At 45.1% G+C, this 27,465-nt stretch overlaps 3 protein-coding genes across 18 annotated transcripts in view; 2 read left to right on the top strand and 1 right to left on the bottom strand.

The window, feature by feature from the left end:
* The window catches only part of RECQL5 (RecQ like helicase 5), a 34,909-nt gene extending 19,186 nt beyond the window's left edge, over positions 1–15,723 (bottom strand). The window contains exons 1-8 of one of the 9 annotated variants that reach the window (XR_011522898.1): positions 15,623–15,674; positions 14,823–15,049; positions 13,951–14,072; positions 12,432–12,950; positions 11,837–11,939; positions 11,182–11,293; positions 9,745–9,907; positions 4,083–4,162 (exon numbers count right to left, since the gene is read on the bottom strand). Coding sequence is in view for 6 of the 9 variants with exons in the window: in XM_070559998.1 (XP_070416099.1) it covers positions 4,083–4,162; positions 9,745–9,907; positions 11,182–11,293; positions 11,837–11,939; positions 12,432–12,950; positions 13,951–14,072; positions 14,823–14,949 (1,226 nt within the window). In the remaining 3 variants the exon portion in view is untranslated. Of the gene's footprint in view, positions 1–4,082; positions 4,163–9,744; positions 9,908–11,181; positions 11,294–11,836; positions 11,940–12,431; positions 12,951–13,950; positions 14,073–14,822; positions 15,050–15,371 lie in introns of all 9 variants that reach the window. The other 8 variants (XR_011522896.1, XR_011522897.1, XM_070559998.1 and 5 more) reach the window with 8 other exon arrangements.
* Positions 19–3,078, top strand: ERLN (endoregulin). Of its 7 annotated transcripts, XR_011522900.1 has the most exons (4): positions 55–257; positions 392–523; positions 920–1,000; positions 1,120–2,205. XR_011522900.1 is itself a non-coding variant. In XM_070560006.1 (3 exons), the coding sequence occupies exon 3, from the start codon at positions 1,126–1,128 to the stop codon at positions 1,306–1,308; it is 183 nt and encodes a 60-aa protein (XP_070416107.1). In that variant the 5' UTR covers positions 391–523; positions 920–1,000; positions 1,120–1,125; the 3' UTR covers positions 1,309–3,078. The 7 variants fall into 7 exon arrangements, 5 of the variants coding, with proteins under 5 accessions (XP_070416108.1, XP_008511503.1, XP_070416107.1 ...); XR_011522899.1 differs by lacking the exon at positions 920–1,000 and having other exon boundaries at positions 19–257; positions 1,120–3,078; XM_070560006.1 differs by lacking the exon at positions 55–257 and having other exon boundaries at positions 391–523; positions 1,120–3,078.
* Positions 15,720–27,465, top strand: part of SAP30BP (SAP30 binding protein) — a 34,142-nt gene continuing 22,396 nt past the window's right edge. The window contains exons 1-3 of one of the 2 annotated variants that reach the window (XM_008513287.2): positions 15,720–15,932; positions 17,217–17,326; positions 19,594–19,641. In XM_008513287.2, the coding sequence (XP_008511509.1) occupies positions 15,827–15,932; positions 17,217–17,326; positions 19,594–19,641 (264 nt within the window). In that variant the 5' untranslated portion in view covers positions 15,720–15,826. The remainder of the gene's footprint in view (positions 15,933–17,216; positions 17,327–19,593; positions 19,642–27,465) is intronic. The other variant, XM_008513288.2, reaches the window with a different exon arrangement.

The raw sequence follows: 27,465 nt of genomic DNA, 5'->3' as shown, positions 1-27,465 counted from the left end.
GCCTGTGTGGCAGTTTCCGCCCCAGGGCTTCCCAAGCTCCAGGCAGGGCCCTTCAGTCGACAAGTCATCTAGACAGAGAGGAGGGGCCGGACCCAGCCACGGGTGAGGCGGACGGGTGGCCTGGGACGAAGGCCCTGGATCTACCTCTGTCCCCACCCACCCCAAGTCTGACTTCTCTCAGCGAGGACACCTCAACACACGTGCCCTGAGCAGCCCCCCAAAACGACATCACAAAAGGGCAGAACACAGCTGAGGGGGTAAGTATGAAAGGCAGAAAGGGAATAACAGTTGCTAGGCAACGGGCCCTAGCCCACCTCTCTTTGCTCTGGTGACAGCAATGAAGTCTGGTCAGGGCCACTTGGCAATGCGTACACTTTTGTCCCCCCAACAGTCGCTTCTTCAAGTCAGGGTGCAGCTCTGGTCACCTGGTGCCTCTTCAGCTCAAGCCCCGCAAAGCGTGGGGCCTGAAGCATTCCCTGATCCGCCTGTTCTTAGGAGACGGGAGTGTTAACAGCAGAACCAGGTAACGACTCCTTCCACGACTCCGTTCACTCTGCCGTTACTCCTGTACTCCGCACAGGCTCGCAGCCTGCTGAGTTGAGCTATGTTTCAAGGTTCGTCAGTCCTCCTGTTTTCAGCTGCTTCTAAGGAAGGTGACTGAGGTCTCAGCTCGAGTCAGTCCACTCCTCAGCTCCTACGCTGATCTCTCAAAATGCTTCCCAAAGGTTTGGCAGGAGAAACAGGAAGGATCTAGAGCAGTGCTTTTTAGATTCTAGCCGAGTAGGTATCAGGAATGGGGGAGAAAGTCCTTGCTCACACCAGGGCTGTTTAGGAAAGGACTGGAGAATCCAGAGGCAGCCTCCAGGAAGAATCCAAGGGCCCCCTCTCTTGATGCCAGTCCCTGTTCCTATTTCTATAGAGGAGGAAAGTCCATTTGCCGCTTGCTGGAGGCAATGAGCCCAAAGACCCGCCATCCCTGCAGTGTCCACCAGGTGCACAGGTGGGCCAGCTGTTCTCTGAGATTGCTCCAGAGGGCACAGTTGGGGGGTAGAGAGTAGCGCCTGGGACAGGGCCTTGGAAAGGCCCCTGTACTCAGGGCCTCTGTCCCTTCTTTTCCAGGTTCACATGGACAAACTGATAACAAAGCAGAACCTCACCTGGAATGATGAGTTCTGGGAGAACCCCTGGGACAAGGGGGCCCTGGCAGTGATCATCTTATTCATTGCCACGGTTCTGCTTCTAATCTTGTTTGCTATTGTATTTGGTTTACTCTCTCCACTTGAGGTCAACCAGTATGAAGACTCATGACCTGACTTTCTTGGGGCCACAAAGGGGGCTACCTGTCATATACTCTCAAAAAACCATGTACCTTTTCTTCAAAGCCCCTTCAATAGTCTGGAATTATACATTTTCTTTGTGATTATCTGATAAGTGCCTGTCTTCCCCACTGGACCAAGCACCATCAAAGCAAGGGATAGGTCTCTTTGTGCTCACCATTGTATCTCCCATGACCAGTGTGCCTGGCACAGAGTCAGCATCAATCAATATTTGCTGGCTGAATAAATGAAGGAACAAATGAGCAAACAGATGGTTAAACAGGAGGAGGCTGGCCTGTTGGCTACCCCAGCCCAGAAACACCAGGAGACGATCAAGCCCGGTTCAATTGAGGCCTGAACACAAAGCTGTGCTCTCATCTCAGACAAGGTGCCAGGGCCTCTAGCCCAGAGGATGCTTCGAAACTAATTACTATCCCTTTTGACACTAAAAGATAAAATGCCCTGTCATGAATAATCAAACACTTCTTTTTCATGGCCATAACTCGGAGAGAGGAGCTGCCTGCAGAGGCGGGAGGAAAAGTGCTGGGTGCCCCACCCTGGCCTCATTCATACTGAACTGAGTATCTCTTCTGTTGGTCCCAGAGGTGCCCAGGTATCCCTCACAGGGTCCCACAGCCACCAGGTACCCCAGACCCTACCACACTGCTTCTGTAGAAATGTACTCGCTTCTACCAAAGCCACCAAAGTGGCCTGTCCCTCACTGCCAGGTGCCCGCCCTCAGGGCAAACAGCTGCTTCAACTTCAACCTCAAACCAGGACTATTCTTAGAAAAGGGACAAATATCTGGTGGGGAAGGAGCCTTTTCTTCATGCTATACCCATTTATACAATAAAGAAACATTTCCTTTTACTCAAAGGGCAACTTCAAATCCAGCTATACCAGCAGTGTTTATTCCATCCCAGGGCCTGGAAGTCCTGGAATCTGAAACCCTGTAGCAAATGAGATAAGGGAGATGAGGCGCACATGGGGCAACAAGAGGCCACAGATGCCTGGACCCCCCAGTGCACTATGGGAGCCCAAGCTCCCTGGTATGAGACAGGAGAAATAAAGGCAGAGGCCCTTAGGAGGACCTGTCCCCTTGCTTGGAGAGCTGCTGCAGCCTCTTGGGATATGGCAGAACTAACCCTCCGGACAGGCCTACAGAGCCTCAGACTCATCCCAGACAAGAACCCAGCCAGGGTTATTTCCAGTGTAGGGGACTGTAACAACTAGCAAGGACACTTGGCCCTTTCATTATGAGCACTTTGCTCAAGGAGCCTAAGGCGGCCTAATTTAGCAGCTCCCTGTACTAGTGCCTGAAAAGGGCTCTGGTTGCAATGGCTGTGGGCAGGGGTGCTCCTGGCACTGCAGCCAACCACCTCAGCTGGGCGTGGTCGTATCACAGAGGCCAAATGAGAGATGGCTGCTTGGAGAAGGAAACAACCTCAGTCCACTGACTCCTTGGTGAATAGCAGGAGGTAGGAATCAAAATACATGGCCCAGGGGCTGGCCCCGTGGCCGAGTGGTTAAGTTCGCGCGCTCCGCTGCAGGCGGCCCAGTGTTTCGTTGGTTCGAATCCTGGGCGCGGACATGGCACTGCTCGTCAGACCATGCTGAGGCAGCATCCCACATGCCACAACTAGAAGAACCCACAACGAAGAATACACAACTACGTACCGGGGGGCTTTGGGGAGAAAAAGGAAAAAATAAAATCTTTAAAAAAAAAAAAATACATGGCCCAAATAAGTGCCTCTGGTTTCCAGAGGAGAGCCCCAAACATCTGCTAAACACCAGTACCACATACTTAATCAGCTCCACGCTTCAAGAATCTAGACTTGCAAAAACCAAGATGGCAAGTGTGTATGCAAATATGCATGTCACTGAAAATCAGGAGATCTAGGATTAGTGGAGTCTGTCTACTGTGAGCTTTGTGACCATGACTTCTCTGGTCCTTGGTCTGTTCAGCTCTAGGTCTGAAGCAATCATTTCTGCCTCATCTACCTCACAGGGTTGTCCAATGAGAACTGACCAATGAGATCAACAAATCAAAGAGCTTTTTGGACCAAAGGGCTGCACAAATGCAAAGTGCTCCCCGCCTGTCCAGAATCCTCCTGGACATCCCTCACACAACGCACTCACAGCTGCTCATGCCCAGAACCCGCCATACCACAACTTGCCTGTCATTGAGCAGCTATCAGGCTCTTTCATGGCCCCCACCACCAGCAGATGCAGATAAAATCGATAAGTGGGTTCCATGTGGGCAGGCTGGTATTCTGTTAGAAAAGTTGATTTCTCTCCAAGTGTATTACCTCCCACCAAGAGAGAAGGTGGGTCACATGCCTGTGTGGGTCTGAGGTAAGAATGATAAGCGTCTAAGATACGAGTCACCTGGTAAGACTCAAGTGAAGCCAGTGGTCCAGCTCAGTGGCATATGATGACCACAATGCCAATGGCTCAGAACTCGTCACAGGACTCAGGACCGAGTCATTCATGGGACCAGCCATTCCAGATACGGTGGAGCAGGGTGGATGGATGACCATTCAAAATACCAATACCACTGCCAAGAGTTTCTGGGGCCTTCCACAGAAAAGTGGAAGGGTACTGACTTCCACGCTGCCTGAAAGGATGTGCCCCACACAACGGCCTTTGGCAGGCAGGGGTCCCTTGGTGGCCCAAGAGCTGCCCTATGTTAGCTGGTTGACTAGTGGGTGCTAGGGAAGGAAAAGATGAACTGACACTTTGCTCCACATACGAAATGTCACTCACCCCAGTTCTTCACAGAAGCTCACCAGGGCATCAAAGGCCACAACAGCAGCTTTATCAGATGCTTTGTTCCCTCTCTTCTCCTGGAGACAAGACATGACCATTTAGCAAAAGTCTTACATAGTTGGACTACTGTGTAGCTCAAAAAATGATGAGAAAAATATCAAATGACAATAAGAAAGCGATTTACAAAACAGTATCCCCAAAGCTTTCCATGCCTCAGAATCACCTGGGTAACTTTAAAGGACTGACCTGAGGCCCACAACCAGACTACCGAATTGAACTTTCTGGAACTGGAGCTTTTGGGAGTTTATATTTTCAAAAAGCTGCTCAAGAGATTCCCATGCACAGGGCCCAGGGAGTGGCATCTGGGAACCACTGTACAGTACGACCTAATGTAATAGTAGGAAATACACGCACAAGTGTGTGGGCTTCCATATGCAGGAACATATATACCTATGCGCACACGGAAGGATATACACTAAAACGTAAACAGTGATTACTTCTGAGTGTTGGAATTATGCATTATTTGCCTTTCTGTACATGTCTTATTTGTCAAATTTTCCTTTTAAAAAATTGTGAAATTAAAAAAATCATCAAAAAGTAAAGAAAACATAATAGACACTGATATCTGAGATATTTATCTAATGACTCTCTCCTTCAGGAAGGTGAACCAGGCCCACCTCCCAAATGCACACAAATACATATCCTTCCTCTACCCCCATTCTCCCAACGTTTATGACACAATTTCTTCTTAAACCATAATTTTCCTTATTATGACTACGTCAACATTGTTTGGAGCTAAACCACATGATTACATTTTTACATTTCCTATGACCACATATCCTTTCTTGTACAACTTTGCTTCCCTGAAATTAATAGCTGCTTTGTTTTTTCATTTACTTAGATCTCAGTTTATCACTAATTCACCCCCAAATGTTCTGACATAGTGAAAAATACATTCAATAGAGGCCAAAGATGGCAGGTTTCCACTATTATTTTTGGAAACTTCCTTCCTGGAACCTTCTGTTGCCCTGGTTCGATCTGGAACGCTGTTCTCCAGGCCTGGTGCCCAGCTGTCTCTCTGAGACCACCCTTCACTGACGTCCTAGGACACGCCCTCTGCCTTGCCCCTGGGGCGGATCTCCATCTCCTTTCTCGGTTTACTGTCTCTGTGGTGGAGAACAAACATCCTTTAGTAGCTTCTCCACAAGAGGAAGTTTTTTAAAACTTCGTGTCTGAAAATGTGTTTGTCCTATCTACACACTTAACTGGTTGGCTGGGTAGAAAATTCTAGATTGGAAATGGTTTATTTAGAATTTGAGGGGCCGGCTCGGTGGTGTAGCGGTTAAGTTCGCACGTTCCACTTCTCGGTGGCCCGGGGCTCACCAGTTCTGATCCTGGGTGTGGACATGGCACTGCTTAGCAAACACCATGTTGTGGTGGGCATCCCACGTATAAAATAGAGGAAGATGGGCATGGATGTTAGCTCAGGGCCAGTCTTCCTCAGCAGAAAGAGGAGGATTGGCAGTAGTTAGCTCAGGGCTAATCTTCCTAAAAAAAAAACCCAGAATTTGAAGGCGCTAGTTCATTGTTATCTTGTTTATGGTATTAGAATGGAGAAAACTGATGCTCTTGTGGCTTCCGGTTCTTCATATATCACCTCACTGGAAGCTTTCTAGATCTTCTCTTTATCTCAAATGATCTCAGATGTCTCAGTGATGAGCCCAGCATGAGTTCTTGTAATTCACTATGTAAGTTTTAAATAAACACCTTATACCCAATCCAATCACCTTACCACAATCTTTTCCTTGTCTGATTTTGAATTTCAGATAAAAGAGACCAGTTAATCATGTCCCTTTAGTTAATGGCAGACTATCATTCTTGGCCCATGTATTCCCAATCCCTCCTTTCATTCACCTTCTCTCCCCATTCATTCATTTATTCAATAAACCTTCATTGAGAACTTACTATGTTAACAGCACTGATCTAGGCACACAGATACACAGGAAACAAAACGTCCCTGCTCTCATGGAACTCACATTTCAACAGAGCAGATAGAGAATAAGCAAATCTATAATGTCAAACAGTAATAAATGGGTTTTTGTTTAAAGCAACATAGGAGCTTTCCTGGGCCCTTGGCTACGCCTGTTACCCTATGGTGAGTATGGACCGTAATTTCTTCACTCCTCATTGCTGGATATTTGGTTTGTTCCCCATTTTCTGTCCTCATGAACAATTCTGCCATACAGGCTGTGGAGCACATGAGCTTACGCACTGACTCTTTTTCAAAAAAATATTTTTAATTAATTATTTTTAGGAAGATTAGCCCTGAGCTAACATCGGCTGCCAATCCTCCTCTTTTTGCTGAGGAAGACAGGCTCTGAGCTAACATCTGTGCCCATCTTCCTCTACTTTATATGTGGGACGCCTACCACAGCATGGCTTGTCAAGCGGTGCCATGTCTGCACCCAGGATCCGAACCGGCGAACCCCAGGCAGCCGAAGCGGAACGTGCGAACTTAACCGCTGCACCACTGGGCAGGCCCCCTGCACTGACCCTTTTATTTCACGGGATTGGGTCCCAGAAATACGATATCTGAGTCAAAGGTTACCTGTATTTTAAAGTTTATTAGATATTGCTAGATTGCTTCCCCCAAAAGACCATAACCATTTTTCTCTCGGCAAAGTGTAGGCACTCTTTCCTGTACATGCCCACCAGCCACAGGTGTTAGACTCTTTTACATGTGTGTCAAATCACTTTACTTTAATTTGCATTTATCTGATTACTATTGAATTTGGACATCCTTGCACGTGCCATGTGGATGAGTTTTTCTGGGAACTTTCTTTTCATATCCTTTGTTTTTCCTTGTCAATTGGTAAAAGCTCTCTATTTTCAACTTTAACCTTTGGTTTGCCTTCTATAGTAAATATTTTTCCAGATCTACTATTTATCTATTGACTTTGTTTATGGTATCTTTTGCATAAATTTTTCCCATAGCAGGATTTATAGAAACTTAAGAATTTTTTCTATACTCAATTTTTTTAAAAGATAGCTTTCTGGATTTCTAATTCTCCTTACAAAGTAAGTATCTCTAGCCCTAGATTATAGACTAAATTTTCTTACAAAATATTGATTATTTTTTACATGTAGGTCCTTAATCTGTCTTTTATATAAGGTGTAAAATGGGGCACTTTTATTAGATTCCAGAGGGATAGCCTATTGTGTAAGCATTACCTAATGGAAAACCCATTCTTTTCCATTAAGTGGAACTATCAGCTTCATCAAATATTAAACTCTCACATATTCTGGGACCTATTTCTAATTCTCTCATGTGTTCCATTGATTGTTACTGGATTATATAGATTAGCGTACAGTGGCATTACAGCATGTTCTGATACTGGGTTAGCAAGGCCCCCTCATTCTTCTTTTTCATGCTTTTACTGGCTATTTTTGGCTACTTATTCTTGCATATAAATTCTAACATTCCACTACCCAATAAAACTCTTTTGGGATTTCAACTGGAACCTCACTAAATATTTATATTAACTTTGAGGAGGATTTAAGATATGTAAAACTACATCTTCCCACCCAGTTTCTGTACCTGTTCAGAACTTGTTTTCTTTCAATGAGATTTTAGTTTTCTTCATCTAAATCAGTGGTTCTCCTTCCTGGCTGCATATTAAAATCAACCAGGAAGCTTTAAAAAAAAAAGTCTCCTGTTAATAGCCTGTAACATTTCTTTCTAGGTATTTTATACGTTTTGTTCTTACAAATTAAACATTTTTTCATTTCCATTCCTAGGTATTTATGGTAATGTGAAGAAAAGCTACAGATTTTCAAAATATTTCTCTTATATTCAGCCACCTTGTCAGGTTTTCTTATGAATTCTAGTAGATTTCTAGTACTCTTGGAGGTTTACTAGGCAGACATTTGTTGACATTTCCACATGCTGGTGTCTTCTCTCCTGTTCTCCTTGTTGTTATGAGTTTATAATTTTTTGGTCCTTTTATTGTCATTTCAGTGGAGATCAGAAATAAGTACCCGTGTTCAATCTTTCTTTTTAACAAAAGTCTACACATATTCTTTTGTAACATGCTTTTTTCACACATTATGCTTCAGAGGCATTTATCCATATTGCTACATGTAGATTTACTGTGTCATTTTTAACTGCTCTAGACCATTTCACTGTGTCACAAACCCACTCTTTACTTATCCAAGACCCTCCAGAGGAGGAGTTCAATTTCATTATGATGGTGTTGCAGCAGACATCCCTGGACACCCTTGTATGTGTACATCCTTGTTGATGTCACAACTTGCCTGTCTAGAAGTGGAATTACTGAATGGCAGAGCACCAGTGTCCTCCACTTATACGCATCACCTCTGGTCTCCCTTCAAAGCAGTCACACCAGGTTATCCTCCTGACAGCACTGCGAGTCGCCCTTTCCCCAAACCCCTGTCAATAGTGATTATAAAGATGTTTTACATTTTTGCCAATCTGATGAGTGTAAAATGATAGCTTGCTGTCTAATTTGCATTTCTGTGGTTCCTAAGGGAAGTCGAGCATCAGTTTATACATTTATTAGATATTCTGGTTTCTTCTTCTGTGAAATTCATACTTTTTCCCACGCAGTTGTTTGCCTTCTACTTGTTTACCTGTAGGAGTTCTCTATATATTCAGTCAGTTATGTATATTGCAAATATCTTCCCCAACAATGGCTCATTTTTTCACTTTGTTTATGGTGTCTCTCATTATATAGAAATGTTTACTTTGCTTTTAGTCAGATAGAGCATGTCTTCTTTGATGGTTTCCATTTTTAAAATCTTGACATACTCTCCCCTTTCTCAAGGCTATAAAATACTCTCCCACAATTTTACAGTTTTTTGAAGTCTTTAATCCACCTGTGATTCATATGTGTATGGTATAGGAGGTTGGGATCTAATTTTATCTTTTCCCAGCGCCAATTATTCAACAGTTCACCCTTTTCTTGTTTTTTCTTGTTTTTTTTTTTTAAAGATTTTATTTCTCCTTTTTCTCCCCAAAGCCCCCCGGTACATAGTTGTATATTTTTAGTTGTGGGTCCTTCTAGTTGTGGCATGTGGGATGCTGCTTCAGCATGGCCTGACGAACGGTGCCATGTCCGTGCCCAGGATTCGAACCGGTGAAACCCTGGGCTGCCGAAGCGGAGCACGTGAACTTAACCACTCGGCCACAGGGCCAACCCCCATTTTTCCTATTGATTTACATGCTACCAATCATTCACCAAGTTCCCTTATATACATCGGTCTGTGTCTAGGCTCTCTACAAAGAATGTATAACCAGTAAAAAAAAAAAAAAAAAAAAAAAAAGGCTAACAAAAAAAAAAGATGATATGGGAAAATGCTTATGTAAAATGCTAACTAAAAAAAGGCAGGATTGATCTTGACTATGTAAAGTAACATGCACACAAAAGACTATTAAGATCAATTAAATACAAACAAAAAAGTCTAACCTAGCTTGTTGCAAGCTGCCTATCCACCAACACACCATTCCCCTCTTGCTATACCTTCTAGGCCCAGGAGCACCCCTCTCGCTTACAGAAGTTCCGTCTGGGTTCAGAAATAAGACGTGTGAAATCGGAGTGGCGGGTTTGGACAGAAAGGGCTCCTACTGCCCGGGACTTACCTGGAGTTTCGCTACTTCCTTCCTGATCAGGAAGCTGACTTGGTCCCGGTCATTCCTGGAGTAATAGAGACGGCACCAGGAAGGCTTCCCGTCCCTGCCTGCCCGGCCAGACTCTTGGTAGTACCCAGCCATAGACTTGGCAATATTCCAGTGGGCGACAAACCTGCAGGATCCAAAGGGACAAGCAGCATGAGATGTGGTGGACGAGCTGAGGGAAGGAGTGATTCTGAGTCAGCAGAGCAGGCCTCTCCCAGTGACCAGGAATGGGAAGGCTAGCAGGTGGAGAGGTAGAGAGAGGGTCCAAGAGCAAGTGTGGCTAGGACACCTGCAGTCCATTAGCAGGCCTCCTTGCCATGGAACAGCCCAGTGTAGAGGCCACAGCAGAGTTAAGGGGCCAATCCCAGCACATATGAGAAATCAAACAAACCTCACAGTCAGAGGCCCAGTAGAAAAAATATTAGACTTAAAGGAAGAAGATTAGGCCACTTCTGAGCTGCACAACCTTGAAAAAGTCTTTATAACCTTTTTGAAGAGGAAAAGGGATACATTTATTAAAGACCTACTATGAGCCAGTGTATACAGTTGTCTCATTTAATTTTTACCGTCACCATCACGCGAGGTAGCCCCATTTTATAGACAATGAACTAGATGATTCAGAGAGGTAAATTTGTACAAGGTGACACGGCAAGGAGACAGTAGAGCTAGGATTTGAGCCTAGGAGTGTCTGACTTCAAAGTTGTCCCCTAACAAGACACAGCTGACTCAGGGTTCAAACTCTGATTCCAAAGTCTGTATTCTCTCAAATTTAGTGCATAGACTAAGTCCTACCCTGACCAACTCAGGGCCACTGTGAGGCTTAACAAGACCATATACACAAAAGTGCTCTGTAAATCATACAAGGCGTTACTGTTGGTGTTAATCAGAGCAAAGGGCTCCAGGCTGTAGCCCAAAATGTCTCTGGAAGGCCAGGCATGGCTAGAAGCGAAAGACTTCTCAACAGTTGCCAGCGTCGGGCTAGGAGGCTGGGATGCACCCGTCTCTTCTAGACTGTTAGTAAGCAGTAACAAGGAATGACAGGAATGAAATCTTTGCCTCTGACTTCCCACAGGGAGCAATTTAGGATAGTTCATCCCACCCTCTCACAGAGTCCATCTGCTAAAATGTGCACAAACAGGCCTGTGTTAATGGATGAGCCTGACAATGTGTGTGCTGTCCCCTCTCGTGGGGGATGGCAGAATCCTGCTGTGCAGTTGCTGGGGAGCAGGCTGCACAGGAACTGTCAGCATTTGGGCTGTGCATGAGGGACTCCTTCCTGGGGCCTCCTTCCCCTCCGGCCCTAGAAGGAGCCTATGGCCCTGGTCCTCTAGGCAGAGCACTAGGCAGCCCCACCCTGAGCCAGGCCCCGACCAGTAAGGTAAGACAAGAACCAGAGCTCACCTGACATTAGCTTTGTCCACTCCCATCCCAAAGCTAATGGTTGCAACAATTACAGGGACTTTCTCCTCCATCCACTCATTCTGCACCAGTGTTCTTTCAGAAGCCTTCAGCCCTGCAAGGGAGGAGAAGGCAGGGAAGGAAATTCACATTTCCCCTGGGTTTCCCTTGGGGTCTACCTTGGGTTTGACACTCTGCTGGGCACTGTACACACATCCTGAATCCATCAGTTACCAGCTGTATGATCTTGGGCCAAGCACTTAACCTCACTAAGCCTGAGCTAAGAAATGTAAAGCCCCTAGCCTGTGTGTGGCACAGAGCACTCAATCAATGTTAGAGCCACGCTTCAAACCAAAGTCCACTGGCCTCCACAGCCTATGCTCTTTTCACAACACCAATACCCGGGCTTATAAAAACTCATCACCTGCTGCCGAGTGGGCAGAAGGTGAGAAAGAGAAGTCAGGAGTCACAATTCTCATTTTAGACCTCATTCGTGTCTACACTCCCTTCTGTGAATTTAAGTGAATCACCTTAGCTTTGTGTGGGTATCTGGAAAAAGATGACGGACCACCTGATTATCCAGGATCCATAAGGAACAAGAGACCCACTAAGAGGCCTCTGAGGGTGAAGAAGACCACGTGGCCTACGTGCCCCTTACCTGCATGGTAAGCCTTGGCGTTCACCCCCCTATAACTGAGCTCTATCGCCAGCTGTTCGCAAGCCTCTCTGGTCCTACAGTAGACAATGCCACAGCCGGACAGCTGAATGGGGAGACACAGAAGAAAATCAGCATCGGGAGGAACAAAGCAGTCAGCTGATTACACTGTGGCCTGCTTTAAAAGAAGCTCTGCGCTCTTTCTCTCATCAGCCTCACAATCTCCTCTGAGGCAGGACACCTAGCAGGGCTCTGGCACTTTCTAACAAAGTAGGACCAAAACAGCTCAAAACCCAACCTACCTAACTCCTCTGCCTCCTCCCCTGAAACCTTGGATAGCTCTGCAACGGCCACCCTCAGAGGGGCCAGCTGCTTGCCTCCCACAGGATTCCAGGACGAGGGAACCCCACTAAGAGGAACAATGTCAGGAAACCAAAGGGACAACCCTCTGGGCACGAGTTTTAAGAAGCTACAGCTAGTCCCGGCTGAGGAAGCTGAAAAACCAAAGGTCTTAGAAAACCAATGTCCATCTTTATGCCACAGATAGCACCCCCCTGCTCCAAGTTTGTCTTGGGCCCCCCAACCTCAGTGCCCTTACCCCTTTATCAGCCTTCTGTCCAAGAGCCTTAAGACAGAAGTCCCTCAGGTTTCCGTAGGGATCGGAAAGCAGTTCCTTGAACTGCACATCATAGAAGAGGTTCGCCCGGAAGCAGGGAGTCTTGAAGATGGCAACTGGTTGCTTCAGGTGCAAGGCAGCAAACACATCCTCTCGGACCTGTGGGGTGGCCGTGGCAGTCAGAGCCACACATGGGGCATGTGCCAGGCGGGAGCGCAGGGCACCCAGACGCAAGTAGTCAGGGCGGAAGTCGTGTCCCCACTGGGAAACACAATGAGCTTCATCCACCACCAGGTAGGAGAGCAGGTGGCGGGACACCAGGGAGTTCAGGGTGGGCTGGAAGGAGGCTGAGGCCGCCATCTCCGGTGTGATATATAGGAGTTTGGTCCGGGGCTTTTCTTGCTCCAGGTCAGAGAGTAGCTCCTTCTTCTCCTGTGCTGAGAGCTTCGAGTTCAGGGAACTCACTTGTACCTTCAGGGCCAGCAAGTGATCCACCTGATCCTGAGGGCAGAAGGAGGAGAGGCCAGAGAGGTATAATTGGCCCTCAGGACTCAGTGGTAAATGTCACTGCGATTCCCTAGGGTATTTTCCAGCCATAAAACGTCCTCCTCCCACCTCCAATGTCTTCTCTTTGCACACAAGAAGTACAGGTGGGGAAGGGGTTGAGAGGACAGGCTCTGCAGCCAACACACCTGCATTTAATCCCAGCTCACTTCATCGCCACATGCTCTTTGGCTGGTTCTTAACCTTCACCTTTCAATTTTCTCACTCTCTTTCTCTCTCTCTACCACAAAAATAGTAACTACCTAATAGGATTGTTCTAAGAATTAAATAAAATTTTACATCTCAAAGGTGAGTTAATGCACATAAAGCACTTAGCACAAGGCCTGAGACCTAGTGAACATGGAAGGCATTGTTATTACTCCCTGTCTCTCTCTTTCTTCACGGTAGATGGCTCTTAACCACACAGCCACACTTCCTCATTTCTGATTCTATCAGCCCATCTGCAGGCCTTAAATATAGTCAGAAGTGCACAGCAGATGTTAACAGCATCCCAACCAGTTTCTCTTCTTTTTCTCTGTCTCATAATTGTGCCCTTGCCAAAATAAAGCAAGATACCAGGGATGCCCTCCATATCAATTTAGCTGTTTATCCATCTGTATCTTCTACCCTGTCAAGAGTGCATGTGTGTACATATGAGAGAGTGTATGTGTATACAGATACAGTTCCATATTCCTCCCAACAAAAAGTTACAAAGAAGAGTGAGAGACCGCAGGCCATCAAAACCCAGAAGACACATTCATAACCCAGCAGTGTGATATGCACTAGTGGAAAACCTCACATTTGGACAATTCAGAAACCCAACATAGAGAGGGAGATAGGCAAATCAAAGAAAATAAGAGGCAAAAAAATAACAAAGAAAGGAGCAGTAAAATTTCCAGCTATAGAAAACCTTCTCCTAAACATTTTGGGCCACCATCTTCATTCCCCTGGGCCTCACCTGAATCAAAGCAATGAGAGGAGAGACTACGATGGTGATGCCTTTGGCCAACAGAGCAGGGAGTTGATAGCAGAGGGATTTTCCCGCCCCTGTGGGCATGCACACAAAGACATCCTTGTCACCTGCAAAAAAACAAGACATCTCAACGCTTCCTTCATCTTTTTTCTTCATCAAGGCTGTTGAAAATTAAATGAGAATGTAGGAAAAGCACCTGGCAGTGTCTGGCATATGGCAGGGTCTCAATATAACATCCAGGGAGATTTGGAAATGTGTACAAACCATTTCCGGTAAAGGCGACAACAACTACAAGGTTAAGAAGTCTGAGTCGGCTGGGATATGGATGACTAAACAGCCACTGAAAGCCGAATATTTCTAGATGAGTGGGCATATCTGTATAGACATGGAAGCAACATCACTTAGAGGTCTTCTGTTTATAAATGTTATAATTAATATTACACTGCTGCTCCCTTCTTGATAACTTCCATTTGTCACCATATCTGAGGTTTATAATATTATTACTCCTTCCTTCCCTATTTGGGACCCAGGTCACTCAATCTTCAACAAGGGGATTACCTAGCAAGTCAGTGACTAGGTTGAGCCATTCCTGTCAACCCCACTACTGCCTATACACAAATGAACAAGAATGGGAATCTATGAACTGTTTTCAAAGATAATCTGTAGTTCTCACCAGGAAATGTAAGAACCAGAACAGCTGGGAGGTTCTGCCAATAAAACTGCAAACTTTGGATGATAAGTCCGCAAGATTTCCAAAACCAATTATGGACCAAGGAAAGGTGAGAACTAGGGTGTTCTGCAGCAGTGCTAGGGTAGAGCCAGCACAAATGTAAACGGAAGTAGTTTGGCAATGTTACCTTTCACTACAGCCATGGTCGCACTCTCCTGTAAAGGCGTCTTAAAAGAGTCAAACCCAAAGACCTTCTTCAACGTGTTCCGGACTCGTCGCCCAGGGTCAAAAGGAGAGGAAAGGTGGGTGCTCATCTTAGCGACAGACAGTGGCCAAAAGTTAAGGCAAAGGTGATGACCCTATGGTTGCCACAAGAATCTTCTGTTCTGCTTGTAAAATACAGCTTATCTTTCTCTATGAGTATAAATTTGCTTTATTACATTCAAGCAACATACTATTTTCAAGCAATATAGCTGCAAGTGAACTACCTCAAGCAATACATTCCTGGGTAATTAACATCTCCACCTTTATGCTCAGTGAAAATAAAAACACTGAACTACCCCAGGCCACATTTTAGCAAAGAGCTAGAAATCAGATCACGAGAGGAAACACAAATGCCTTCGGAAACAGTTTGGAGAAGGTGGAACTGTTTTTCTAAGATCCACCTTCTGCTCCTTCTATAAGCGCAGCCATGATGACCATTCTTCCCCCCAGGACCCCATCCCTTTCTTCCCACCTCCTGGAGGAGAGCTCTTCCCTTTTCCTCCTCTGAACCCCAGATTCGCTCTTTTCTCCCTTCCCCAGCCGAAGCCTCCCTCTCTTCACCCCAAGAAATCAGAGCTGCCCTGGGCCGCCCAGAAGCGAAGGGCTCTCTCCGGGCCGCTGCCGCCTGCTGGGTCGAGAACTACGCAAAGACCTCCATACGCCACCCCCAACTCTGAGAAGCAAAACCGCCAGGAACTAAGGGTCAGGTAAAACCCACACAACCTTGTATCCGTCGCGCAGTGATGACTTCACGAGAGCGCTCTTACAGGGGCGGGGCCAGGCGCAGAAACGGCAGTTTTTATTGGTTCCCGGACGGAATGGGCGCGGGGTCTCCTGGGATCCGGAAGAAGTCGCTTTTCCGGAAAAGCACGGAAGTCGGCTTTTTGGAGTCATTGGGGTGAGCCGCGCCGGGACTGTGGGTATAAGATGGCGGGGAAGAAGAGTGTTCTGTCGTCTCTGGCAGTTTACGCGGAAGATTCAGAGCCCGAGTCCGACGGCGAGGCTGGAGTCGAAACGGCGGGCAGCGCGGCTGGTGAGGCCCGAGTAGGGAGCTGGAAGGGGAGAATCAGGTGTCTGCTCGGAATGCTGCTCCTCGGGCAGGGCAGTAGGGAAAGAGGTGGTCGTTGTGCCCCAAGTATCGGGCCCCGGAGCCCCGAAGCGCGATCGGGGTCCTGAGTGGGCCAAAGCGTAGGCGCTCTGAGTAAGAATGGACCGTCTCCTTCCATTGATTCGATTATTCTGCCGAAACTTACTGAAAGTCTTCCGTGCCCAACATCGTGCTGGGTAGAGAGGATTCAAGGCTACTGAACCACTGCCTGTCCCTCCGGGCTTGTTTGATGGGGGAGAGCGATGAGTAAACGTACGTGGCGGGTGATAAGGGTTGTGTCTTGTTAAATTTATAACTTTTCATTAGGAATGTGCCCTAGACGCATCTTGGAGCTTTTAAAAATACGTATGTATCTGGTCTCCACTGCGAGAGAGTCTAATTCCATAGATCTGGGGTAGGATCTGGGCATTTTGTGAGAATTGTAAGGCTCCTCGGTGATTCCATTACTTTGTGAGTTGTTAAAGCCCATCAGTGATGTTGCGGGCTTACTCTGGTTGAGAATCACAATGTTAGGAAATGGAAACAAATTTCTTTGGGATCATAGAAAAGGGAGTAAGTTGCCTAACATATCTGGGCCTTGGTTTCCTCATCTGGAAATGAGGGAGAAACTAGACTAAGTTAGCTACTCTCAGTTTTGTTTGGTCTGTTTTCAGACAGCAGGTTCTCTAATGGTTTCCCAGTAATTTGTAGGGTTTGGGGTTTTGGTGTTGTTTGTTTTGTTTTGAGCATAGAAAAAGATTTTACTTCTCCAGTAGGTGTAATTGGGAACCCTTTGGAGTGCCCCCTGGTCAAGGTCCTGTTTCTAGAGGGGGACACGCAAAAATGAGGAAGGCAGAGTTCTTGTTTGTATGACAAGACGAGTTCACTGGTGCTTATGATACAAGGTAGCGATATGCATATCAGAAGAGGTGCTCAAACAACATGCTATAATATAATAGTTCAGGGAAGAAAAGGCTTCACTTGGCATAGTATGTGGATTGGAAGCATTGGAAACAGAATGTAGTACTTGGTTTTCTCCTCATTCTTTTTAGTGATTTCATACACTAAATTGTGGCCTTCCCAAAGGCAGAATCTGGGCCTACAGTTCCTCACATGTGATTTATGCTCCCCTTTTATTTTCAGAAATGGTTCTGGCCATTCAAATCACTGAAAGATTTTCTTGCATTTTTTTCCCCATTCATCCATTTTCCCTTTTTTCCTCTGTTTCAGAGGAGAAAGGTGGATTGGTATCTGACGCCTATGGAGACGATGACTTTTCTCGCCTCGGGGGTGATGAAGATGGTTATGAAGAAGAGGAGGATGAGAACAGCAAACAGTCGGTAAGTAAACCTCTTCCCGAATCCAGACCTGCTCAAAACACTGTTTCATTTCTCAAAAACCTAAACTGTACTAACAGTGTTCCATTTCGTGCCTAACTTCATCCCCCGTCCCCCTCACCTTTCATTTGGCTTCAGTTGAGGAAATTAGGCTGATATCAGTATTTCTGTTTGAAAATCAAATTTGTTTTCACCTCAACCATTTTGTATTAACCTTTGAATCCAAATTGGGGAAAGAAGATGGTGGATTATTTTATTTAACCCAGATATTAATGTTGGTTTCCCTTGTTTAGATAACTTACTCCATTTGTAACAGTGCATCGTCCTAATTGGTGTGTCATTTATATCTACAATCAACTCTGTTATTTTTAATCTTGGTTGGTGCTCATTCACATCTTTCAGTTTATTAAAAAGATTAGGAAGGAAAATTATTTTGTTTTTATTTGTGGTTTGATCCTTCTTAGCTTCTTTCTTGACATTTTACTTGGCACTTTTTATCAGCGTGCCCTTGGTTCTTGATCACAAATCTTACCTGAAAGATTATGGGCTGGCTAACAAAAGAGAATTTGTGCCTTAATTAACCAGAAAGACTTTAGATACACAATCACCTGGGCATCATGAGCCAGAATTGAAAAAGTTTGGACAAAACACAAGGATTCAGGCTGGTGCTTAACGCAAAGACATACAAAGTTGAATCTGGATATAGAATTTGGCTGTTTAGCAGCAGCTTTAATTGAAACATTCAATGTACTTTATTATTTGTTTGAAAATTTTGTTACAGCTTGATATTTGAGTGTTAGAATTAAAATACTTTCCAAATTAAAAAACATTTGTTTTGTATTTTATGCTCTTTTGGGAGATATTTTCATGCCCTTAACCCCACCATTAATGCTGATAATTCAGAACTGACTGAAATTATTTAGAAGAGCTTTGCAATTTGTTTTCTTTTCCTGACTTTTCTGAAGTGCATACATACTGGCTTAACATCCATAACTATTTTCTTCAATAAATGTGCATCGTATGTGTTTTTGAGCTGTTGTTCCACATTTACTTTGCTTAGAATTTTCATCATATTTAAGCTTTATTTCATATTTTAGTAAAATCCTCTCATCAAATCCCAATATAGACACTCTAAAATGTGATTGTATTTGGCTTAGCTGCATCTCTGATTATTTGGCGTGATTGATTTCATTTTAAGGAGGTTATGGAGAGTGCATTTAAAACCTGTGGCCCACTGGCGTCTTACAAGACAGTTAAATATCAAACCCATCAGTATAGTTTGTTGAAGCGTCTCAGGTGATGTTTGTATTAACATCTGGAGTGCTGTTTAATGTTTGGGTTAAAGTGTAGCTCGATTGAAAAAAGCAGTTTCAAATGAAACTTAATTTTTTCCTGGGTTTTACCCTAGAGGTTCCTGTGCCTTGGGAGTGTTCTGGGTAGTGGAACAGATCAGCTAACAGGGTAGCTGATCTTTGACCTGCGTTAGCATTCAGCAGAATGGTGGGCTAGCTCTGGTGAGGCCAGTGCACACTTTGGAGGATGGCTGGCCCCTGTGGTGCCGTGTGGCAGGCAGGCCATTTGGATAAGGAACAAGGCTGGATAGAGCCTTGGCAGTTGTGTGAGAGCTTGGATGGAGGCAAGGCCTACTCAAGCCTTTCCTGAGAAAGGCTGGACATGGTCCTTTAGTCCTGCCTTTCTCGGGTCACTTGCTCTGGTCATTTGATGCCTCCCTTCCTGCTGTTCATGTTGGTGCAAATGCTATTGGGTTGAAGTGCTGGGGTCTAGTTGTTGTGCTGGAGTATATGGCACACTGATGGCAAACGATGTCACGGTAGGTCTGAGTCTGATGTATTTGTGTATATAAAAGGCAAAGAAGGACAAAAAGCTTCATATTCCTGGTTTTAAGTAATTGATATTTCATTGGAAACACTATGCCTGTTTTGTCCTGTGGGGCCTGGTCTTACCCTTTTCTGAAGCATATTGCAACCTTTCTCCATTTTTATGGCTGTGATTTTTAATCTCAGGCGTTTTCACTAATGTAGACTATGGCATTGCTGGAATAATGACTTTGAGCTGCTCATGTTCTTGTATTTCCCCCAGAACATCTTGTTTTTCCCTTCTCTTTCTCCAGTTCTGGGTCATATGGTAGGGGAGGGGTTCTTAGTGGGATGACCCAGGCTGGATAAGTTTGCTCCAACCCATAGTTATGCATGTGAGAACCCTCAGGCCCGCTCTTTTAAGCTTAATCCTCTAAATTCTTTGTCTTGTAGGAAGATGACGATTCAGAGACTGAAAAACCTGAGGCTGATGACCCAAAGGTATTTGGTGTTGGCTGTGGTGGGGTGGCTGGATGCGAATAAGGCATTTTAACATTATGGCTCAGTTCATATGTCTGGTCACGATCTGTCCCACTAACACACTACACAACCATGTGTAAATTTTCTGGGGCGAAACCAGCTGTAGAGAAACCTGGCGACCCCCCTGGAATGAGTAAGTGCTGAGGCAGCTTGGATTTCCAGCCTCGCAGATGGTGCCTTATATCCAGACTAGAAAGGCTCTTGAGAGACCTGGCTAAGTGCAGCAGCCCACCTGTGCTCTGCACCCAGGTGGGCTTGGTGGGGTCACTGCTCTGCAGGTGAGTCAGGTGTGGGAATGTTTCTAGAATCAGGAAGCCACGAGAGCTGCCTTGTGTACTCTGGGTTCTCTTTAGGCGTCTGGATGTGAAGAAGGGCCATGAGCAGGTCAGACGAGGTGAGGCCTCTCCCCCCCTGGCTGTCGCAGATGCTACGCCTAATCCTTGTTGTCCTGGGCTTGTACGCTCCCACTCTTGGGTGAACTGTACAGACTGGTCTTTTTTTGAAACAGCATAGCCATTTCTTCTTACCTTTCCTTCTCGGTAGCAGCCGAGAGTAATTAGCTGCGTTTCCTGTCACACTACTTGACCTCTTATGTTGAAGGTTAAGGCCTCCCTTGTGTTGGGCAGGCTTGCTGTACTGTGCACTGGGCCTTAGTCCAGGTGTGCCTGTTGAGGAAACATTCTTTATGCGACAAAATTTTTTTTTTCCCCAAAGAGAAAGACTAATTTCATCACTCTAGGCCTGAGGACTAGGAACCGAGTTTTGTCATTAAAAACTGCATTATGGGGGCCAGCCCTGTGGCTGAGTGGTTAAGTTCGTGTGCTCCACTTTGGTGGCCCAGGGTTTCACTGGTTCAGATCCTGGGCATGGACATGGCACTGCTCATCAAGCCATGCTGAGGCGGCGAACCACATGCCACAACTAGAAGGACCCAAAACTAAAAATATACAGCTATGTACCAGGGGGCTTTGGGGAGAAAAAGAAAAAATAAAATCTTTAAAAACTGCTTTGAAACCAACTGAAGCTTTCAAAGTAATGTAGTAGAATTTATTAAAGTTGTACCCAATTATAATCTAAAACAGTAGTATATCCGAAAATATAGCATGAGCTCTTCCAAATTTGAACTGAGTGTGTGGTTGGATAGGACTACGTGCAGCCACTGAAATAAACCCATGAAAGGCTATGAAGGATACAGATAAGAAAACATTTTACCAAGAAAGAAAGTTTTGGCACCAGCGTGCAGGAGAAAGAAAAAAAGTGAATCCTGCAAACTGCAAATGCAGGCTCCTTTCTATGCCAAGTGAGGACCCGAGGCTTAAGAATTCGTCTAAGTATTACTAGCAGGAGGGTAGATGGGTGGTCTGGGTCGAGGATGCTCACAGCTCTGCTTGGGCTTGCAGAAGGAAAATGGTCAGCCACATTAGTATTCATCTTCTGTCTTAGTATTTGGGGCGTGTGGGCCTTAGAGCCTGTGTGTAAAATAAGCCCAAGAAGCTGCCAAGTTTTGGGGCTTCCTTTGTGGAGGGAAAGGAGGATTTGTGGCCTGGAGCCTTGGGGTGTCCAGTTGCTGGTCTTTGCCTGAAGCTGCAGCCTCATGGGGAAGTTGGTTGGAGAGCAGGGTGTGTGCACTTAACTGTCACCCCTTCTGGAATACAGTGACACAAACCAGCAAATTCCCTGGAATGACATGTCTTTATGAGAGAGGAGGAAGAGCAAAAAAGGGCAGAATTGGGAAGTTTGTTAATGTGTGTTTTGTGCTCAGCCTCCCCTTTTTGCAATCCCACACGAAGGTTGGAAAGACATGTCATTTATACTTACTCCTTGTCTGATGTGCTTTACTGTGTTTCATTCAGTCATTTGAATTTCAAGTCTGATTGTTGAATGAAAAGTTTTCATGGAATGATTTCTGTTCCTGCCGCGGAGCTCGCAGAAATCAGAACACAAAATTCAGCTGTCAAACTAACTTGATGTAGTTGTTTTGGAGGGTGAGCATGGAGGCAGTCAGGTGGAGCTCTCCAGCTCAGATGTCCTCCAGTCCCCAGTGGCTAGAAGAGACCCACCGGGGGACAGAAAGACCATGAGTCCTCAAGGCATCTCCAAGAATTGGAAACAATCCCCAGCATGAGTCCTGTGTGCTCCCTTTGTCTTAGTCCTGGCCCTGACTTCCTCTCCTGCCTGAGCTGGCTTCCAGGTAGCAGCCTCCACCTCAAACTCCTCTCGACCCTCCCTCTATTCTGGAACATTTAAATTTTATTTCAGTTGATACTCAGTATTTTTGGAGTCTAAACCCTTAATTTTTAATATTTCTGCCTTAAGTATGTGAAGTTTCTAACATTAGGATATGTTACTGAAGTTGTCATTTATTTTGTCCTCAAATGGATCGATGTCGTAGCTGTCTTTCCCACTAGGTGGCACTGCTTCCTAGTTTGGTTTTTTAAGATGTGCTTTTAATTTTTTACTGTAGCAGTTCTGAAAATATTTTGGTTTCTTTACACAATTAATAATTAGGATCCCAAAAAACTTTTGATCTTTTTGGCTTTATTGATATTTATTATCTTAGGAGTTAAAACAAAAATTTTAAATTTTTATCTATTTTAAAATAACCAACCTGTTACATATTATAAATAACATTTTTATGAGAAATGACTATTTCTGGAACCAAAAAAAATTAGTACAAAGAGTGGCATCATTTTACCATTCTACAGGTCTCCTTAATGTCTGATGTCTAGCTTAATAGACAGCTAGGTTCTCATAACTGCTTCTGCATTTCGTTTATTGAGATACGTTGTTTTGGTTGAAGTATTTGAAAAATACTTAGAAGGGTCGTGGCAAAGAGGAGAGGTATTTTAATAGCCCTTCGGGTACTTGTGTATATTCTTTGATACTTCATCAAAACTTAACACGTGGTAGTTTCCTAAAGGTTGGTTCATTGAAATGTGGAATGTGAAACCTCATCACTGAACTTTCTGTGTTAGAATCCACGGTCTCTCCTGCTCTTTGAAGGGTCCTTTTACCCAGCCATGATGTGATATCAGCAGACTCTAGCAATTTGGAAAACATTGGCTCACTGAGTTATGCAGATCCCCTAAATGCTGACACACTCTGTTCTATAATATCCAGAAAAGTCGTATTCATTAGTGACATTACTGATCTCATCAGACAAGCTGTTAAGTATTGGAAAGCTGCCATGCTCACAGTGGGGAGTACACATTTCTCCAGGTTCTAATTTTGCTTGAGAGCTTGAATTTATCATTGCCAATCGGTATTATCAGAGTTTTCCTTGAAGTGACATGTTTCATATTTTTTTTGAGAAAATGTCTGCCAGATACCCACGTCTGCATAACTATGGTTTGTCTGTCAGTCATTCTTTCAAGTAAAAATGGTGATCCCTGAACAAAGCAGCTAGTTTAGCTTGTAACTCAATCACGTATGTGCTTTTCCTCAAGACAGCCATCATACTTCGGTATGTGCAGGAGTGTTTGTGCTTACCTCTCATGTCACCACATGAAATGCCAAAAAAATCGTCCTCAAGAATCAAGGTTAATCATTTTTACTGCTTCACTGAGGACATTCTTAAGTGAACTTTGCTGGTTTTTTTTTTTTTTTAAATGCTATTGCCTTGATTTGTTCTAAAGGGCCAGCAAGTTTACCCACCATTGCTCCTGTAAGTGTCAACGCAGTGAAAAAAGCAAATAATGTCTTAGTATTAGGAAAATAGCTTTGACCTTGCAGACCCCCAGGGGTCCACAGATCAACTTTGAGAACAACTGTTCTTTCAAAGCAAATATCTTGGGTCAGTGATAGAAAATAACTGTTTGATAACTGCTTTCATTGCTCTGTGCCGGTGCATTAAGCTGTCAGCCTTATAGGGCCTTGAGCTGCCCTGGGAGCAGTAGAGCATCCAGTGTAAGACGAGCCAGCCCAGGTCAGGGGGAGAAGTCACAGCTCTAGAGTCCGAGACCTGGGGTGAATTCCACCTCTTCTTGGGGAAGTCCCTTAACCTCAGTGTTTCCCATCTGGAAAATAGGCATCATAATAAAATCTGCCTCATTTATTTTATGAGGATTAACTAAACGTAAATGAGTACTTAGCTGCATAGTGTCTGACACGTCTGTGTTCAGTAGCATTAGTTGCAAGAAGCAGCACCACCTCTGCTCCCTTTCCAGTCTGGTTTTGGAATATCGAAATCCGTGTTTTAAACTGGAGTGCACTCAGACGGGAGGAATCGTGAAGGTGAGGGGCCTGGAAACCGCAGCCTGTGAGGAGAAGCTGAAGAGCTGGGAGAGAAGACTAGGGAAGAGCCAGCAGTTCTGTCTGCGGTTGGAAGCTCTGGTGCAGGAAGGGAGGTGGCAGCTGGATGCAGAACTTGAAGCAGTGCATAGAATTACACAGAAGTTTGTCTTCACGTAATGAAGAACTTTCTGTCATCTCGGGCCACAAGTGGATCGAGCTGCTTCAGGAGGTAGTGAGCTCCCTGTTTCTGGACCTTTTTCAGACAAGTTTTAAGAAACTATTTGTCATGAATGTCATAAAAGGAATTTGTGGGTTAGGGTTGAATTGAACCCCCAAGGGGCTTCCTGGAAAAGGACTTGGGCATTATGGATAAGCAAAGTTGAGTGTTCTCTAACTTCATTATCTGTTGACTTTAGAAAGTACAAGTGTCGAGTGTAAAGACTGTGGAGATGGCCCGAATTTTTATCACTTGGATGTTTGGGTGCAAAGTCCCATATTTGAGAGTCTGACTAAGATGATAACTCCAGAGACTCACCTCTAGGGAGCCTTTTGGTCTTGATCCATCAGCCCAGGGTGGCAGAGATTGGGCTCTGGGGTTGCTGAGTTTGCCCTAAACTAGAGAGAAGGAGATTGGAGGAGGTGACCGAGCGTTCCACAGCAAACGGAACTCTTTGACTCTTCTGTTCCATCATATCATTTTCTCTCACTTCAATTTTCTTCTATGGGCAACCCAGCTGAGGTGTTCTGATTACGCAACAGAAGGTGGCACTGCTGTCCTAGAAAAAGCCAAACTAGAGGTGGCAGTCCCCGGTCCAGCTCACTGCAGGGATGGGGTGCCTGATGGCCTGAGTGTTTCCTCCATCTGTTGCCCTTGGCGTACGAGCTTCCCTTTTCTCCACTCTCCTTTGTCCATATCTTACCTTGGTTGCCCTGGAACGTTTGCCCTTGTTTATTTTTTTCCCTGCTCCCACAGTTCCTGTGGATAAAGGTATTTCCACTCCCTTACTGTCTGTGACACACCCTTCCTTTGAAAACAAACACGGGCATTGATGACCTGGCGTGAGAAAGCTGGAGCAGCGTGTTGCCAAGCTAGCTGGGAGGGCCAGCTTCACTGTGTGCGGCTGGATTGCCGGCCTCCCCCACGTGTTGTGGTCCAGGCTTTGACCCAGGGAAAGAATCCTTCTGGCCCAAGGAGCAAACACCTGTCAAAACAAAATAGTGTCTCTGGGTCAAGGAGGTGCCATGAGGGGTCGGGGGGAGGGTTGTTCCGGTATTTTTTTAAAAGGCGTGTATAACCTCAGTTAAAAGAAAATATTTAAAAAATGCTTCAAGCCTGAAAGTAGTGCCGAAATGTGGTGGTCACAACTTTGAGCCAGTCCAGTGGACCTGGAGTCAGAAGACCTGGGTCGGGCACTGGCTTGGCTTCCTTTCGGCTGTGGGACCACAGGCACATCACTTAAACTGCACTGGCTCGCCTGTGGAGTCAGGGCTGTGATACCCACTTCACCAGGAGGCTGTCACGGCGGTGGGAGAGAATGTACGTGAACGTGCCTTTCACAGTCTAAAATGCACTTGTTAGCCGTGCTCAGCCTTTGCAGCGAGCCAAGTCTGATTGTGTGCCCTCATCCTGTGTGTCAGATGTTGCCACGTTTTCTGAGTTCACAGTGCCCTTGGTGTCCCAGGAATTTTTCACAGAGCTCCTAGGCCAAAAGAAATACCTAGTGGTTCTGTTTATTAAGTGATTACCTCCAAACAATGAGCATTACTGTCCTCACAAATCAATGGCTGCTTGAAAAAATAGTACACAATTTTGTGTGGTATCTGACATGGCCAGGAATGCTGGGTTTCCCTTGAAACTTTTAAATATCATGGGCACCTTTGTGAGTTTGCTGCAGCACCCTGGGATGCCTCGATGAGCAGTTTGGAAACTGTAGATTGTTGTAGCGTTGCAGACTGGTGGGGCTTGGTGAAGTCCTCACTCACGCTCTCCTGGAGGCCTGGCTCAGCAGAGCGAATGGGGCTCTGCCTCCCTTGGCTGTATATACGCACCTGAATTCCCTTAAGGTCGAGCGTCTCAGCTGCCATGTGTTATTAGCTGACTGAGTCTAGATGAAGGATATGCATTGAGCAGAACGGCCTCAATAATTCCATCACTTCCTTTCCTCTCTAGCCCCTTCCCCCCTGACCCAGCATTATGATTGATCTTTTAAAGTATCAGAACCAAAGATCTGGGAACTGAAAAACTCCCCACGGAGCTCATGTCCCAGGAATTTGTTGTTGACCGCTGGTTTTAGGAAGAACTTTCAGGAGCCTGCCAGCAGTTGCATGTGGACAACACTATAGGTTGAAATCTTAGATTCTCTTTGTTGAAAAATGTCAGGAAAGAGGCTCTCGAACATGTGCAAGCTTCTGCAGGATCGCGGCAGAGCAAAGTGTTTTCCTGTTTGGGCTTTGAATGTGTTTGCTGGACCTCCAGGACCCTGAAATCAGGAAAGGAGATGCCAAGCCTTTTCATAAACAAGTGGCAGGAGGTTCTGTTCGTCCTGAAGGATGCTTAAGAGGGCAGGTTGTGTGGTGCGGCCTAGGAACTGGGAGTCCCTTTCCGGCCTTTGGAGATGAGTCGTTGTATACCTTTGCTTGGAGAGCTGATGGAGAACTCGAACTTGTAGAATATTCTACTGAGAATTACTTTTCAGGGTGAGACAGCAAAGATTAACTCTTAGAGCTTCAACTTGGGCTTTTTCTTAGAGGTCTTTGCACGGAAAGGGTTATATGGCACTGTTTTTCTGGTGGTTATCCTGTCAGGAGTTATTTTGTTTTTATATTGTACATATTTTTATTATCAAATTATTATTATAACAAGATTGAATATTTTATAAAAGAAAAAAAAATCACCTAATTCCATGATCCTAACAGTGCAACCATTTTCATTCTTCCATCTTTTATGTTTGTCTATGTAATAGCATGTATATTTTGCATCCAGTTTTATTTCCATCTGTATTATAAACATCTTCAATGTTGCTGCAGGCTGGGTAATTATAATAGCATGACACAAATGAAAAATTAAGAACAAAACACTTAAGAATTATATGGTATAAGTATGGTATATTTATATCTCAATAAGGCTACTATAAGAAAAAAATCTTTTAGTTTCCTAAATACCTCCAAATGGGGAATGATTAAAAAAAGGCTGAGGGGCCGACCCCGTGGCCGAGTGGTTAAGTTCGCGCACTCCACTTCAGCGGCCCAGGGTTTTGCCAGTTCGGATCCTGGGCACAGACGTGGCACCGCCCATCAGGCCATGCTGAGGCGGCATCCCACATGCCACAACTAGAAGGACCCACAACTAAAAAAAATACTCTACTAGGTACCGGGGAGGCTTTGAAGAGAAAAAGGAAAAATAAAATCTCTTAAAAAAAAAAAAAAAGGCTGAGACACCAACTTTTTTTCCAGTAGGGATACCGGTCATTGGCCACACACTTTGTCACATCAATTCCCTTAGTCTTTCTCATGTTTTCTTCAGCTAACTAGAATAAAATCCAGCATTAGTAC

Source organism: Equus przewalskii, chromosome 10, assembly GCF_037783145.1.
Source record: "Equus przewalskii isolate Varuska chromosome 10, EquPr2, whole genome shotgun sequence".
NCBI classification, from domain to species: Eukaryota; Metazoa; Chordata; class Mammalia; order Perissodactyla; family Equidae; genus Equus; species Equus przewalskii.
This window is presented reverse-complemented; position numbering and strand designations above follow the sequence as displayed.

Coding starts and splice junctions, on each gene's coding strand:
- ERLN (XM_070560006.1), top strand. CDS start 1,126: ATGGACAAACTGATAACAAAGCAGAACCTCACCTGGAATGATGAGTTC.